This window comes from Episyrphus balteatus, chromosome 1 (assembly GCF_945859705.1).
Source record: "Episyrphus balteatus chromosome 1, idEpiBalt1.1, whole genome shotgun sequence".
Taxonomy (NCBI): Eukaryota; Metazoa; Arthropoda; class Insecta; order Diptera; family Syrphidae; genus Episyrphus; species Episyrphus balteatus.
The window spans coordinates 156096404-156113431 of record NC_079134.1 but is presented as its reverse complement, the minus strand read 5'-3'; the positions used below and the strand labels follow the sequence as shown (position 1 = coordinate 156113431).

The 17028-nt window shown below is 30.6% G+C and overlaps 1 protein-coding gene across 19 annotated transcripts in view; it reads right to left on the bottom strand.

The window, feature by feature from the left end:
* LOC129921182 (sorbin and SH3 domain-containing protein 1) overlaps positions 1-17028 on the bottom strand; it is a 250507-nt gene that overhangs the window by 11350 nt on the left and 222129 nt on the right. For all 19 annotated transcript variants that reach the window (XM_056002893.1, XM_056002898.1, XM_056002899.1 and 16 more), the window contains 2 exons: positions 10137-10482; positions 2809-2923 (listed from right to left, as the gene is read on the bottom strand). In XM_056002893.1, coding sequence (XP_055858868.1) covers positions 2809-2923; positions 10137-10482 — 461 coding nt within the window. The remainder of the gene's footprint in view (positions 1-2808; positions 2924-10136; positions 10483-17028) is intronic.

Here is a 17028-nt window from a genome sequence, read left to right as displayed (position 1 = left end):
TGCTTCTGAAATTAAATGTCCAAACACAATTAAATTGAGAAAAAAACTTCTTACTTACTAGACGCATTTTGCGGGATTTGATAGTCCGGTACCTTACCCATCGAGCTACACAGGTATATTATGAACGAGTTTCAAATTTGGACTAGTTGAAACCAACGCTTCCTAAGGGTTTTGATTTAACTTATTGATGAGTTGCACTATCTTAAAGAATATGGTGACCATTTGTGTTTTTTTTTTCAAAGTTATTATTTTTGGTTATTTTCTCTTTTTTTTTATCTTGTAAAAAAATTATTTAATAAAGACTTAAGAATATTATATACTGATTGTCAAACCATATCATTATTGAGAAGATGAAAGAGAATAACTTTTTACTCAAGAACAATTTTTTCTGGAGCAGAAAAAAATATCTGAAAAATTCTGTTTTTTCAGAGGTTTCTTAATCCGACGAGATCTTCCGATGGAATTTGACAATTATTGGCTTGACAGATAGAAAACAAAATATAGTGTCCCGTCAGATGTATATTTCGTTCCAAATGTCACCTGGATGCCGTCAAACCGCATTTTTCCGAAGAAAAAAAATCTTTAATTTTTTTGAGATTTTGGCTTTTCCTTCAAAATTAGAGAATTAACTTTGTTTTGAACTTAGATACAAAATCTAAAATGTCCATTACTTGTTTTCCTTTCTTCTCAACTTATTTGAATATGAACTCCAAATTGGTCAGTGAACCATTTTTAATATCACTATTTTAAACCAATTACCGATATGAAAAGATTCACTTTTTCATTTATTTCTTTATAACAATGAATAAAAAACCCAAAAATGGTCACCATAATGGCACTTATCCAAATATTTCTTATTCTCATGAGTTTGCCTGACAGTTTAAAAAATTTAGCTTGTACTCACTTTCACAGGGCTTCTAGAAATAAAATTAGGGATCCTAACTTCGCTTAGGCAAACTTATAAAATTCAATGCTTTTTACAATGTTTTGCTTGTACTTAAAGGACCTCTACAAATATAAATAAATATACCCTAACTTCGCTAAGGCAAACATATAAAACTAAAAGCTTTTCGCGCATGCGCATGAAATTGAACTTATTTTTTTATCATTCAGAGATACAAAACATACATTTATGTAAGTCGTTATATTAGAAAGTGATATATAATTTATTTTGTATTATTTTCAATCAAAAACAATCGTTCAACAATTTTTTCATTCAAATATTAGAATACAGAAACTATAACACATCTATTTCGTGGAATATTTGTTTAAAAAGGCAAAACCGTTTAACTGCGGTTTATTTGAAATTCAACGCAATGTTTTTTTTTTTTTTTTTAATATATATCACGACTCATATATGTATTATTATTTCGGTAATACCTATACAATTATAAAAATAAATGCATTTTAGGCAATTATAAAAGTTGTACTTCTACCATACTTAAATACCTACCTAAGTCATTTTTGAGTCTAATAATTTAATTGGATAAAAAAATACATAGCATTCATAAGGATTTTGTAAGCAGTTCTAATACAATTCTTTTGCAAAGCCAATTTAAAAAAGTCAGTTATTGGCTTTTATTTCTTGTGCTTCTACAATGGAATTTCATGTGGCCATATTGAAATTTAAACGAAATGTTTACATTAATGCTTGTAGAAATTTTTAAATTCCACTTGCACTAGGTTTCTAGGAAGCGGAAGCGGTTAACGAAATTTTAGCCTCGGAAGTTTGAATCTTCGATTCACAAACTAAATACAAGCCCTGTAGAGATAATAACTGCAAGAAATTTAAGATCCTAACCTTGTGGAAGTAAAATTGTTAGTTGGGCGAGGTATTGCAATTTTCTCGAAAACGGCTCTAACGATTTCGATTAAATTTGATGTACGTAATCAAAATTTACAGATTCTAATAAAACTGCATTTTTAGTTTATCTCAAAAAATTCGGTGAGCGGAAATATGTAGACATCGATTATGTAGTTTATGTTCTCATCAGTCAGAAATCAAAAAAACGGTTCTATGGCAGGTACCAGTAAAAATGTTTCAAAAAATATCTACTTTATCTCATAATAAGGACTTTATTTGCCACTGCTTACGTATTTTCTTAACATACAACATCTTATTGCTATAAGTCCTTTTGTCCATTTATAACACCATTTGGGTGAGTTAGAATAACAAGTGAAACTGTTTCAATAAAGTCGTATAGTCTATACAGACATTGATAAAATTGAAGACTGAACGCTTTTCAATTTGCAATAAAATTTAATCTTTGCTCTTCCTAGCAAAAGCTTCAATCAATAACAATAAATCTAATAGTGAGTGCAGTATCCTTTTTTTTCTTCAACTTGTTTTTGTATCGAAATCACTCTTGGACAATACATAAATTCATTCAATTTAATGATGTTTATTCAAATAGATAAATTAGCTCCTTGACTGTATATAGAAACTTCCTTTTTTATTAAGGAAGTAAAAGTCCAAAAAGCAATAAAGTTAAAATCTATATAGAATAATGTTCCTTAAATAAATAAGAATAAGAATACACCAACAATAAATCAAGTAGACGATTTAAAGGACATTTTGTGTCTTTAAATTTGTCCATTATTTTTATTTTATCGTGAGAATTCATCGCCATTGATTCTTTATTTCTATCCTCTCTTTTCGACAAAGTTTAAATTTTTACCAAAAAAAAAAAGGCTAAAGACATATCGTTAAACAAAAACCTATAAAATACAACTGCATGGCCTGCAGATATATAAAACGAAATATCCTTAAAAAAACAAAAATAAATCGATTAAATTCAGTCCATTTACCTCGACATAATTTGATGGTAAGAGTCCGATCATTGCATTGTGTTCACCCTCATACCAGTTTTTGTCTATTTGGCGTCTTATGTAAATCACATCACCCTTTTTGAATGTTAGCTCCCTGAAAAAAAAAAAAAATATAAAAAAAAACATAAAAAAAGAAAAAATGTAAAACATTCCAATATGTAGATAGAAAACACAAACAATAGAAAACATAGAAAAGATGCCTATAATTCGTATTATTGAAAAAAACCCAAACTCCATTAAACAAGGATACTTTGGTTTGGGGTCTTCAAACAAAATAAACGTTGATTCATCCTGACGAGGTCACATAAATACTTTTTTCTTGTTCGCTTTTCTTTTGCCTACTTGTTTTTCCCAAAGTGAATAGTTATCGAATTATGCAAATGAGCTGGAAAAGGTTTTTGTTGTAGGATAGGACGAGGAACATTACTAGTTTTGGGATAAATTCTTGAACGTAGGTAAGTGTTAAAGGGAAAACAAAAATGATGATTTTCATTGATCCTTTTTTTTCTGCTTGGCAAAAAACATTTTTGAACAAAATAATCATTGTGTCACCGCAAGAGCTTGATTTTTTCTTGTTTCTATTTTTTTTAACTTATCCTGTTTTTTTGTTCGGTTCACTAGATTAAGCTATAAGTCTAAGTGCTGTAAAGATTTGGTTTAAGAAAGGTAAGAAAAGGTATAACTTAAGTCGTTTTGTGGTGGTATGGATGAATCCTTGAGTTTTAAGTTTTGACTTAAAAGAGGATTTGGATGATGACGTGAAAGAATTTCTTGACTTAAATTAAAGGTATAAAAAAGTGGATATATAGTGAATTAATTCTTTTTCCATCGGTCTTCCTCATCTTAAAAGGTGAGTAGATTTTTTGATAATCTGTAAGGTTCATGGAAATGTTTCCTGCCTTAATCCTTCTTTTTTTTTGTTTTTCAGTTTTTAATGATTTAGAATTTAAAAATTAAAGACAAATGTTCTTTCCTGGAGTCAGGAAGAAACAAGAAGGACGTACGTTATGGTAAAAAATTCCACTGCAGAAATGAGGTTCAAAACGAGGATAAAAGTTGAAGATGGCAAAAAATCATATCATCACTTTCAATAGGCACTTTTCTATAAGGGCAAAACTTGGATAAACATTGGGTAAATCGATTTGGAGAAATGTGACACTTAAGTTGCCTTTACTGAAAGAAGGGGTTCAAGAAATGATAAGCTTAGGTATATTTCAAGAAAAGATATCGTTTGAAAAAAAAAACTGGTATATTAAATAAAATGTTGATTGTTCTCTTGACAATTTTTCTTTAAATTACCGATTTTTAAAGCTATTTGAAAAATTGCCAAGTAAACAATCAACATTTTATGTATACAAATTTAAAGCCAAGCTTTAGAACTTGGTACACTTTTACATTTCAGTACTTTTTGTGCTAGCATAACTTCAACATAGGAGAACTTGGCTCTTTTTTTAACAGTAATGTTTTTGTTGTGATTTCACTACTTTTTGCAAGGTATTGCTCAGAGAAAATGGGCGGTTACCACGACCCTTGTCTAAAATTGTCAAATTTTAAATTTTTTCTTTTGTATAAACTCCCAGGTCTACCATTCTACCAAATTTCAAGGTTCTACGATAATCAGAAGTGCTCTATAATATTTTATGAAAATTCAGTGGAAATGGGCTGATGCCACGCCCCCTGAATTGAAAATCTCAAGTTTTCGATTTTTTCCTTTGATCTATCCACATCAACGGGCACGGTAGTGCCCAGCCAAGTTCTCTAGCAACTTTGGCACTACACCCTTATTTACAGGAAACAACTCAGGCCATTTTCGACCCCCCTCTAACTTCCACACCAAAGATGCTAGAAAATTCAAACTCGCTACATTTGTTGAGCTGGTCAAAACCAAACACCTCGCAAAATTTCAGCCTCCTACGATGAGTAGTTTCTGAGATATAGGGCTTTAAAAATCGCAGAAACCGTAACTGAGTCACTGGCTCACTGATTCACTGACTCACTGGCAGATCATCAAAATTATGGAGAACGATAGATAAATGTCGATAGATAAATGTGGATAGATAAATGTGGATAGATAATTGTGGATAGATAAATGTGGATAGATAAATGTGGATCGATAAATGTGGATAGATAAATGTGGATCCATAAATGTGGATAGATAAATGTGGATAGATAAATGTGGATAGATAAATGTGGATCGATAAATGTGGATCGATAAATGTGGATCGATAAATGTGGATAGATAAATGTGGATCGATAAATGTGGATAAATAAATGTGGATCGATAAATGTGGATCGATAAATGTGGATTGATAAATGTGGATTGATAAATGTGGATAGATAAATGTGGATCGATAAATGTGGATTGATAAATGTGGATAGATAAATGTCGATAGGCAAATGTCGATAGATAAATGTGGATAGATAAATTTGGATCGATAAATGTGGATCGATAAATGTGGATAGATAAATGTCGATAGGCAAATGTCGATAGATAAATGTGGATAGATAAATTTGGATCGATAAATGTGGATCGATAAATGTGGATAGATAAATGTGGATAGATAAATGTGGATCGATAAATGTGGATAGATAAATGTGGATCGATAAATGTGGATTGATAAATGTGGATAGATAAATGTGGATAGATAAATGTGGATCGATAAATGTGGATAGATAAATGTGGATAAATAAATGTGGATCGATAAATGTGGATCGATAAATGTGGATTGATAAATGTGGATTGATAAATGTGGATAGATAAATGTGGATCGATAAATGTGGATTGATAAATGTGGATAGATAAATGTGGATAGATAAATGTGGATTGATAAATGTGGATAGATAAATGTCGATAGGCAAATGTCGATAGATAAATGTGGATAGATAAATTTGGATCGATAAATGTGGATCGATAAATGTGGATAGATAAATGTGGATAGATAAATGTGGATCGATAAATGTGGATCGATAAATGTGGATCGATAAATGTGGATCGATAAATGTGGATAGATAAATGTGGATAGATAAATGTGGATTGATAAATGTGGATAGATAAATGTCGATAGGCAAATGTCGATAGATAAATGTGGATAGATAAATTTGGATCGATAAATGTGGATCGATAAATGTGGATAGATAAATGTGGATAGATAAATGTGGATCGATAAATGTGGATCGATAAATGTGGATCGATAAATGTGGATTGATAAATGTGGATAGATAAATGTGGATAGATAAATGTGGATAGATAAATGTCGATAGGCAAATGTCGATAGATAAATGTGGATAGATAAATTTGGATCGATAAATGTGGATAGATAAATGTGGATCGATAAATGTGGATCGATAAATGTGGATCGATAAATGTGGATCGATAAATGTGGATAGATAAATGTGGATAGATAAATGTGGATAGATAAATGTGGATAGATAAATGTCGATAGATAAATGTGGATAGATAAATGTGGATCGATAAATGTGGATCGATAAATGTGGATCGATAAATGTGGATTGATAAATGTGGATAGATAAATGTCGATAGGCAAATGTGGATAGATAAATGTGGATAGATAAATGTGGATCGATAAATGTGGATAGACAAATGTGGATAGATAAATGTGTTATCTATCCACATTTATGGATCCACATTTATCTATCCACATTTATCAATCCACATTTATCGATCCACATTTATCGATCCACATTTATCTATCCACATTTGCCTATCGACATTTATCTATCCACATTTATCTATCCACATTTATCTATCGACATTTATCTATCCACATTTATCTATCCACATTTATCAATCCACATTTATCGATCCACATTTATCGATCCACATTTATCGATCCACATTTATCGATCCACATTTATCTATCGACATTTATCTATCCACATTTATCTATCCACATTTATCTATCCACATTTATGGATCCACATTTATCTATCCACATTTATCAATCCACATTTATCGATCCACATTTATCGATCCACATTTATCTATCGACATTTGCCTATCGACATTTATCTATCCAAAACCAACATCTATCCACATTTATCAATCCACATTTATCGATCCACATTTATCGATCCACATTTATCTATCGACATTTATCTATCGACATTTGCCTATCGACATTTATCTATCCACATTTATCTATCCACATTTATCTATCGACATTTATCTATCCACATTTATCTATCCACATTTATCAATCCACATTTATCGATCCACATTTATCGATCCACATTTATCGATCCACATTTATCGATCCACATTTATCTATCGACATTTATCTATCCACATTTATCTATCCACATTTATCTATCCACATTTATGGATCCACATTTATCTATCGACATTTATCTATCCACATTTATCTATCGACATTTATCTATCCACATTTATCTATCCACATTTATCTATCCACATTTATCAATCCACATTTATCGATCCACATTTATCGATCCACATTTATCGATCCACATTTATCGATCCACATTTATCTATCCACATTTATCTATCCACATTTATGGATCCACATTTATCTATCCACATTTATCAATCCACATTTATCGATCCACATTTATCGATCCACATTTATCTATCGACATTTGCCTATCGACATTTATCTATCCACATTTATCAATCCACATTTATCGATCCACATTTATCGATCCACATTTATCGATCCACATTTATCAATCCACATTTATCGATCCACATTTATCGATCCACATTTATCTATCCACATTTATCGATCCACATTTATCTATCCACATTTATCTATCCACATTTATCTATCCACATTTATCTATCGTTCTCCATAATTTTGATGATCTGTCAGTGAGTCAGTGAATCAGTGAGCCAGTGACTCAGTTACGGTTTCTGCGATTTTTAAAGCCCTATATATCAGAAACTACTCATCGTAGGAGGCTGAAATTTTGCGAGGTGTTTGGTTTTGACCAGCTCAACAAATGTTTGAAATTTCTAGCATCTTTGGTGTGGAAGTTAGAGGGGGGTTCGAAAATGGCCTGAGTTGTTTCCTGTAAATAAGGGTGTAGTGCCAAAGAACTTGGCTGGGCACTACCGTGCCCCTTGATGAAGATGAAAGTCGTACCTTTCAGCGTTATCGTTGAAAATTTTTGAAAAGTCACTAAAATAGTCACTTAAGGACAAAAAGGTCGCAAATCAGAAAAATTAAAAAAAAAGTCGATTTTTGTCGAAAAAGTCGCTCAAGCGAATTAATATTATGTTTGTATGGAGAAAGGCACAAAAGTTGTCCTATAAAGAGGTTTTTATTAAAAACAACAAAATAATAAGTTTAGAAACTAAAAAAAACTCTTCATTTAACGTACTTATAAAGACCTCGAAGAACACGAGTTAATATTATTATTATTTACTCAAAAAATTTAATAATGTTAACAAAAAAAAATCGATTGTTATTAAGTATAGTTTATTCGTTTATTTTTAACCTTCAAAATCAAACAATATTAAATAAAACAGTAGTTTGTGGTTCTTAACAGTGATTTAACCCACGTAAGCATTTGCCAATAAAACACGGCTAATCAAAAACAGCAGTAAACTATCCGGTTATATTATAAATGACAGGATTTTTTAATCCTCAAAAGACAGATATTAAAAGAAACAAGAAATAAAACAGCACTATTCAAATGCTAGTTTAAAATATTCACAACGTGTTCGGTGGCTCAAAACAGCGTTTCTGCTTATACACTACCCAAAAATTATCTGTACTATGTTCTAGTAATTTTCATAAATCCACTGTAATTTTCTTTCCAACAAAGCAGTAAAACCTAGAAATATTTTTTACAATTAACTCCACACTCGAGCAAATATGCAATTGGCAAATTTCAGTTTAAGAAGAACAATTCTTTCCACAAATACATATTTATATTTAGTATTAATAAAAAACTTAACCATGTTGCTGAAAAAAAAATTAAATGAAATTATTGAATAAAATGAGGGAAAAAAACTGTCAAAAACATTATATTGTAATTTTTCTTCTACTCAATAATTTTATGAATATACAATTTAACTATGTTTGTTGAAATGACTGAGCTCAGAGCTCATACAACTTCTTTTCGAGAGATAGAAAAAATTCGCTATTATGAAATTTTGAAAATGTCGTTTTTAATAAAAAGTCGTCGCGTCGCTTGGTCGCTCAGACCTAAAAAAGGTCGCAAATAGCGACTAAAGTCGCTTTTCGGTAAAGCTGGTTATAAATTGGAAAAATATTTTTTTTTTATGTTACAATATTTTCGAAATAAAGATCCTATAAATTTCACAGTGGTAAAAGTCGTACCACACTATATAAAGTAAGTCACCTAAGTTTCTGGAACTGGCTAGAAGAATATCATTCTACCTGGAAGAATGGATACATTTGTTTGAAAAATCCAGATGTTGGTCAGATTTAGCATTGTTCTGTTTCAACTAAAACCTTTTGATAAGAAACCACCCAAAAACATGCAACGAATAAAATCATTGCTTCCTATAAGTGACACAGTTTTAAACCGTACTAATTTAGGAAAACCACCACCTTTTCATCAACAAGGCTTAAAAACACTAGCTAAAATGTCTAATTATTTAAGTCATTTAAAAAACGAACATACCTAACATTGCATTGCATGCATATTTCCGTGGTAAACCATTGAATTCTAACAATTTATTTCTTTCATGTCTTAAATTCCTTTTAGAAGGTTGAAGAATAAGGGTTTTAAAAATTTAGTTTGATAGTTTGACACACTACTAACAACCTTGTTTACTACATTTGACCCAATTAATATCCACATAAGCTCTTATACCTTTGTTTGTTAACTTGTATTTAGAAGGTGAAAATAAGGCGGACATTTTTTTAAATTACTTTTTTCATTCTACTATTTGTTACGTTCGAGTATAATGGTTACCACTTTCATTAAGAATTGATTTTCTCAAACGACACATGCTATTCATCAGTTTACCACACAAGAAGCACATAAGACTTAAACATGCATCCAGTCATTATTTTCTGAACACCTCCCTTTTAAAAGGGTGTTTTTTTTTTGTTGTTGAAAAATTAATCGACTTAAGTTTAAAGAACCCCCGGATAAGTGTGTCAAACTAACGTCCCATTCATATAATCGTTCTCCTACAATCTACATACTTTATAATTAAGCCATAAACAATACAAAAAACCTCGACATAAACAAAACAATCCTCCTTGAATAACAACAACAAAAAAACTGTAACCATAAGCAAACAAAATGGAAGAAAAAACAAAAAACAAAGAAAAAACAATTTTATTTACCTTGCTGTTTGCCCTTGGAAATTATACAATGCCCGTGCAACGGTTCTTGGATAGTTGGAAGAAGTGTTTGGTGATTTTGGCGCCAAATCGGAATTAAAATCATCATAACGGTTCAATGGTATCGGTGATTTTTGTGAAGGTGTAAAATTATCAGTGTGACGTCTTGAATTCATGTCTTGTAATTCCTGTAGATATTTTCGTCGTCGTTCTTCTTGGTATAATTTTTGCATTGTTTCCGCTTGACGTATGGCTAATTCTTCTTCGGGTATTGGATCTTTGTATTCATAGCGTATTGGTGTTTTGTAGTGAATGTTGACGTCACTTTCGAAATAACGATTCGGAGATTCTATATTTGAAAAGAAACAAAAATGGTTTATTTAATGAAAATGAAAGTTAAGAATAAAATTAAATAAAAACAAAAATAAAAAGTGAAGTTGGTAACTCTGACTAATTTTCTTTTAATAGTAGAATGAGCACAGGGCAAACAATTCACACTAGCATATTCAAATTTTGCAACGTAGTTCAAGGACACAGTTTTAAGATTTTGTGGCCAAGAATATTATTCTCATTTATTTTGCAATTACGGTATACCTACTTGCTAGAAACATGGTTAAAAAAAATTACTCAATAACGTGGTTAACAATTATTCATGTTCTTTGAACTTTTGCAGCCATTATTTTGTTGCAAAACAAGATTTTGCTAGTACATAAAATAAAAAAAATATAAAATGACATTTGCTTAGTTAGACAAATGCGACACAAGAAAGTTTATTTTGTCGCATTTTCTCGACATTAATATTGCTATAAAATGAGCACAATAATGGATTATTGTGTATATTAAATTATTGACATTAAACTATGCGAAATCAAAAAATGTAAAAACTCTTTCAGTGTACTAGTATTCTACTTGTTATTTGCACAATGCCAGTATAAACATACATACATTTTCAGTATGGGAAGCCGACAAAGTTATGAATACCAGAGTTATGCGCGACAGAGTTATGCACGTCAAAGTTATGAAAAACCGATGTTAATAAAAAACTAAAGTTATGAAAGACCGAAGTTATGAAAAACCAGAGTTATGAACATTAAAGCTATGAAAGACAGTTTTTGAGTTGGCAATCATTGAGAGGTATTTTTTTTATAATTTTGTTTTCCAAATTGAGTCAATTTTTTAGAAAACTGCCTCTCCCGGCTAAACGGGGGGAATAGACACCCCCGTTCCATATAATTTTTTTCTTGTCTTGACCCAACCTTCACGCTCTAGCTTTTTGGTACCTACTTTCTTCCAGTATATCGTTTCTCTCAATGGTTGCCAACCTAAAAACCACGTTTCATAGCTTTAGTGTTCATAACTCTGGTTTTTCATAACTTCGGTTTTTCGTAACATCGGTCTTTTATAACTTCGGTTTTTCATCATAACTCTGGTATTTATAACTCCGTTACCATTTCCTTATACATTTTATAAAAACAAATTTTCAACCATCAAACGATTGAAAATTCTAAAAAGTTTCTATTGAAAACTTAAAAACTAGGTGGTAAACATTCGGCCCAAGTCTTGTAAATTTCTATTTGACGGATTTTAACTTGATTTTCACACTTATTTTGATAATCTTATTTGTTGCTTTAAGTGGTGGCTTAGTCCCAAATAGAATTAAGTGTTACTTACAATAAAATGCTGTTTCACATTTTATTTGGATCAGGGTTCCTTTTGCGATTTTTTTTACTTTTTGAAGGTTTTTGTTTAACCCTTTCGGTACCAGCGTTACTATCATGTAACATATCTTTGAAAATTCGTAAAAAATATTCCATTAAATAATTTTTTAGGTTTTGATGGCTTAATTGAAAGATAATAATGCCTAGTTACTGGATTAGTAAAGAAAGCTAGTCAAATATGATACTTTTAATTTTTTTTTATACATTTAACACATTAGTTTTCCTATCTTATATATAAAAATGAGTTCGTTTAGTGTGTGTGGCCGATAAACTCGCGTTTGGCTGGTCCGATTTTGGTAAATTTTTTTTTGTTTGAAAGGTATTAATATGTAGATGGTTTGTATCAAAAAAAAATAATACCTTTTCTTGCATTTTTACATAGCTGTCAATTTGTACGAGTAAAAAAACACTCTCGCTTTTTAAAAAATTTAACTTAGCTTAATTTGTAAACAAATTTATTAAGACAAACTTTCAAAATAATTATTAGTAAAACAAATAATTTTCAAAATTTACCTACATATGTACATACGTACAGGTTCGCAGAAATGAACTTAATCATACTGTGTTGTGCCGAAGATTGCTGTGGATAGGATATGTATGCAAAATATCCTCTGCAGGCTTTATTTCCTTTTAAAAGACGCAATAACACCCACTTCAAAAAGGCATTAAGCCTCACGGTTGTTTTTTCATTCTGAATGTGAATAATAGGTAAGCACTTTCACTTGGAAAAAGACACCCACCCTAAATACTATAGTGTGCCCAAGCGGGGGGGTTGCAGGGGGGCAGCATGTCCCCCATACCTTCCTCAAAGTGAAATTACAATTTTGTTGTTTTTCGATCTTATAAAGTGGGTCAATTAAAACTGGGAAAAGTAAGAAAAGGTTAGGTATAACACACACGGGTGAAATTGGCATATTAAAAAGGAAATAAAGCCTGCAGGGATAGAAATTAAAGATCTTTTGTTGCCTGGATCGCCGGCTGATAGGCATGATATAATGATATAATAGCGCATTTGTTCAAGATGAAGTTAAAATCATTAATGGATTTTATCATTAAACATAAAGGTTTAGGGAAAGTACAATGCTGGATGTACTCAGTAGAGTGGGGTTACTGCATGCCCGCATTTTGATTTGGCTGCAGAAAAGTATCCAAAACAATGCCGCTAAAACAACTTATATCTTGAGTTCCATAGATCGCATCGTCAAGGTTGGTGTCTTCAGGCTTAGGGGAAATGACAGAACATCAGTGTTTGTATTCAGAATGTGAATTTGTGTTAATTTAGCCTACTCACATTAATTGGAAAATTCGCGATATCTAATCTCCCGAAATCCATATAAGGCTGCGACTAAAAGCTGCCAGACTTTTGATTTCGTTATAAGGCTATAAATCTGCATACTCACATTTTGGTTATCACTCTATTCCCAAAATTTGCTGTAGGCTCTTAGACTAATAGTAATTCCCCATGTGGTTGATGCAAAATGTTCGAAACGTTATCCAAGAGCTTTGATATCAGAAACAGTTACTGGAACTGATGGATACCCTTTACATCATAGGCGTTCCAGTCAAGAAAATGAGAAATCAATGATCGTGAAAGTGAAAAATGTGAATATTGAAGTTGTGCCATATTCACCGATATTATACAAGGCATTCAAAGCCAACATAAATTCGAGTATTGTAATTCTGCGAAGTCCATCAAATACATATGCAAATATGTGATAAAGGGCGCGATATAGCTTGTGTTGCATTAGAATCTTTTGAAAGGAATGATGAAATCACTATGTATCAAATAGAACGCTACATAAGCAGAAACGAAGCAGTTTGGCGAATTTTTTCGTTTCAAATACTTGAAATTTATCCAGCGCAGCGGTTCTTCATTGAGCAGTGCATTTGGAGAATGTATATTTTACATCTGAAAATTCTGCTTCAAGACTCAAGCGCAGCGGAACCACCGCATGTAATTTTAACCGCATTTTTTTCGTTATGCAAGAAATGTTGTATATCAAAAAGCATAAGGTTCTATAAATTGGTTTCAAATTATTTTCAAAAAAGTTCAATTTTTACAAAAGTGCACTCAGCGAAGCGGGTGGGGGTTAGCTAGTTTATTATAATAGGTACTGAAAAAAATTTTTTTAATATTGATTTTCATAGCTTGGGTTCGAAAAGGTAAAGTATGAACTTTTATTGAGTATCGAATAGAAAATCTCTGAACAAGGTTTGATGCAGATTAGCTTACATTGTTTTACTGGACGATTGAGTACAATTTACTTTACTCGAAATTTTTCAACAATTCTTTGTCTAGTTAAAAATACAGGGTGTCCCAAAAGTAATGGATCAAACGAAATATGCTGATAGGCCAACTTAAGGGCTCTCAGAATTTGGTAACTTGTTCATCCCAAATCCTTACGGTTTTCGATTTAATGCAGTTTTTGTGAAATTTCGAAAAATCCCAACTTGGCAACAGTATTTTGCTTCCTCCGCTCATAATTGATTTTTGTTTTTTACAATTCTTTCACTAAAACATTGCCAAATAATAAGAAATAATTAATTAATCAAAATATTTTTTATTTGATATGCCATTTTGCTGCAAATTAATTAACAGTTCCATGTTTAATAAAAAGTCAATTTCGTAGTTTTATTTCAGAGCATCATCCCGAAAAAAAATTTTATAGTGTCACACTGGTTTATTACTTTAAAAACTTGCCGTGTTTTGCAGTTTTCAAAAATGTATACAAGTTTCCAAAGATAAAATTAGAACGAAAGTTATTACAATTTGAATGCAAAAAAAACAGGGGTTTTCAGAGCAAAATAACAAACAAAAAGCGAGGCTTTTATTCAAAAAGAAATAAACAAACAACAGCCGAGAAAATGTGTTTATTTTTCTTTGTTATTTTGCTCTAAAAAGCCTTGTTTTGTTGCATTTAAATTGTAATATCTTTAGTTCTAACTTCAACTTTGAAAACTTTTATACATTTTTAAAAACTGCAATAACACGGCAAGTTTTTAAAGCAATAAACCAGTGTCATGCCATACAAATTTTTTTTTAGGTGTTATTCTGAAATAAAAGTATGAAATTGAGTTTTTATAAAACATGGAACTGTTAATAAATTTGCATCAAAATGGCGTATGAAATATAAAATATTTTGATTAATTAGTTATTTCTTATTATTTGGCAATGTTTTAGTGAAAGAATTGTAAAAAACAAAAAACAATTATGAGCGGAGGAAGCAAAATACTGTTGCCAAATCGGGATTTTTCGAAATTTTACAAAAACTGCATTAAATCGAAAACCGTAAGGATTTGGGATGATTAAGTTACCAAATTCTGAGAGCCCTAAAGTTGGCCTATCAGCATATTTCGTTTGATCTATTACTTTTGGGACACCCTGTATATTATAACAACGATATTAAATATTATTTTTAAAGGATAAAAACGGTTCACAGAATTTGAAAATATTTCAAGTCTAGATTTTCAGCCAAACGCAACTTGATACTCGTATTAATGATATATTTAAACGAGCTCCTGAGATTCAATAGTCACTTTCACTTGGTATTCAGAAAATCGAAATTTGCCTCCCATCACAAATAAAGAAAAAGTGTAAATTTTTGAAAAGATACATTTCTGTCGTTTCTTAACAAAAAAAAATTCAAAATTGCATATTATCCAAGTATTTTACCTCTACTTTATTTTATAAGTACAAAGTTTGAACGTACCGGCTTCATATACGAAAAGCCCCTGATTTTATTAAAAAAAATAAAATCCCCAATTTTTTAACTTTTTTTTCATTGATTTTGGGTTCGAATTTTAGTCAAAAATATTTTTTAAATTATTTTAACCATTTAAACTTGATAGAAAATTTAATTTGCTATGAAAAGTGTCTTTGAAATATTTCAAAATTAGGAGTTGAACATAACTTGAGAATGTTTAATATAAAAATTCTCAAGTTATGTTCAACTCCGAGTAAAAAAAAAATGGCCCTAAATAGACTAATTCACCAGATTTTGAATTTTATTTTGAGTAAGAATAATATTATTTGTCGAAAAATTTCTTTAAAAAATCTATTTCTTAAAAATGTTTTTATTAATTGGAGAATAAATAACTGAACTGACCCAGAATAGTTATTTTGTAAGCATTTCTTGCTTATTTATTTAGCTTTTTATTCAGATTGGTGATTTATTCCTGAGGTGTAAACCGATTACTAATTGAGGCTACGAGAACAATAGTGGCGTAAGCCATAAAAATCAGCTTCGAGAGTTAGGAAACAGGGTTTTTAAAAACAACACTTTTTTGAGTGCTATCTAGTTTTGAGTGTAACTAGCTGTATAAATCTATTTTTGTATTAAAATAGATATATTGAGAGACCCATTTTTATGAAAACTCGTTTTTGAAAAAAAGTGGGTTACGCCACTATTGTTCTCATAGCATCAATTATACTTTGAAAAACAAAGAACAATAACCAAAAAAAAAAAAAATACATAGGTATGTTTCTATATCAAAACTTAATTTTATAAAAACACATTGGTAAAATAAATTTAAGGCTAAAAAAGTTTATATGCATTCGAATGCTTTGTTTTAAATCTTTTGGGTTTATGGAGATGGTCTTAAGCTCAAATGATAGACGACCTTTTAAATGTTTTCGCATAGTTACAGCTCGGAGGAAATTGAAAATTGGTTTAAAAAATAGTTTAGTTATCACAGAGTTTATAGGTTGAAGTCATGACTCACTTAACACATTTTCTCCTCAGAACTTTATTTGTTTTTTGTGTCAATTTTATTTTACATTTAGATATCTTTTCATCTGAACAACACTAGAGAAATTTTAATAAAACTATTATAAGCATTAAGCTGGAATTAAAGTTAATGGTTTTTGTAAAATTAAACTCTTTATTTTAAAAATATCACTTCTATAATCAATTAAAAAAAAAACTTTACTTTAATAGGTGACCACGAGTATGAATACAAAATTTAAAAAAAAATTATTTTTATCTTAACCGAACGCTTTCAATATTCTCACTGAATTCTACAAGTCGGTTAATAAAATGCGTAAGCAGTTTCATAAAATCAGAAAAAAATAAGCATGATAATAAAAATGACCTTGATAGACAATATAAAAAAAAAAAACTTAACAACAAAAACGACACAAATAAAACCAAAACTACAAAAATATTTACACGAAAACC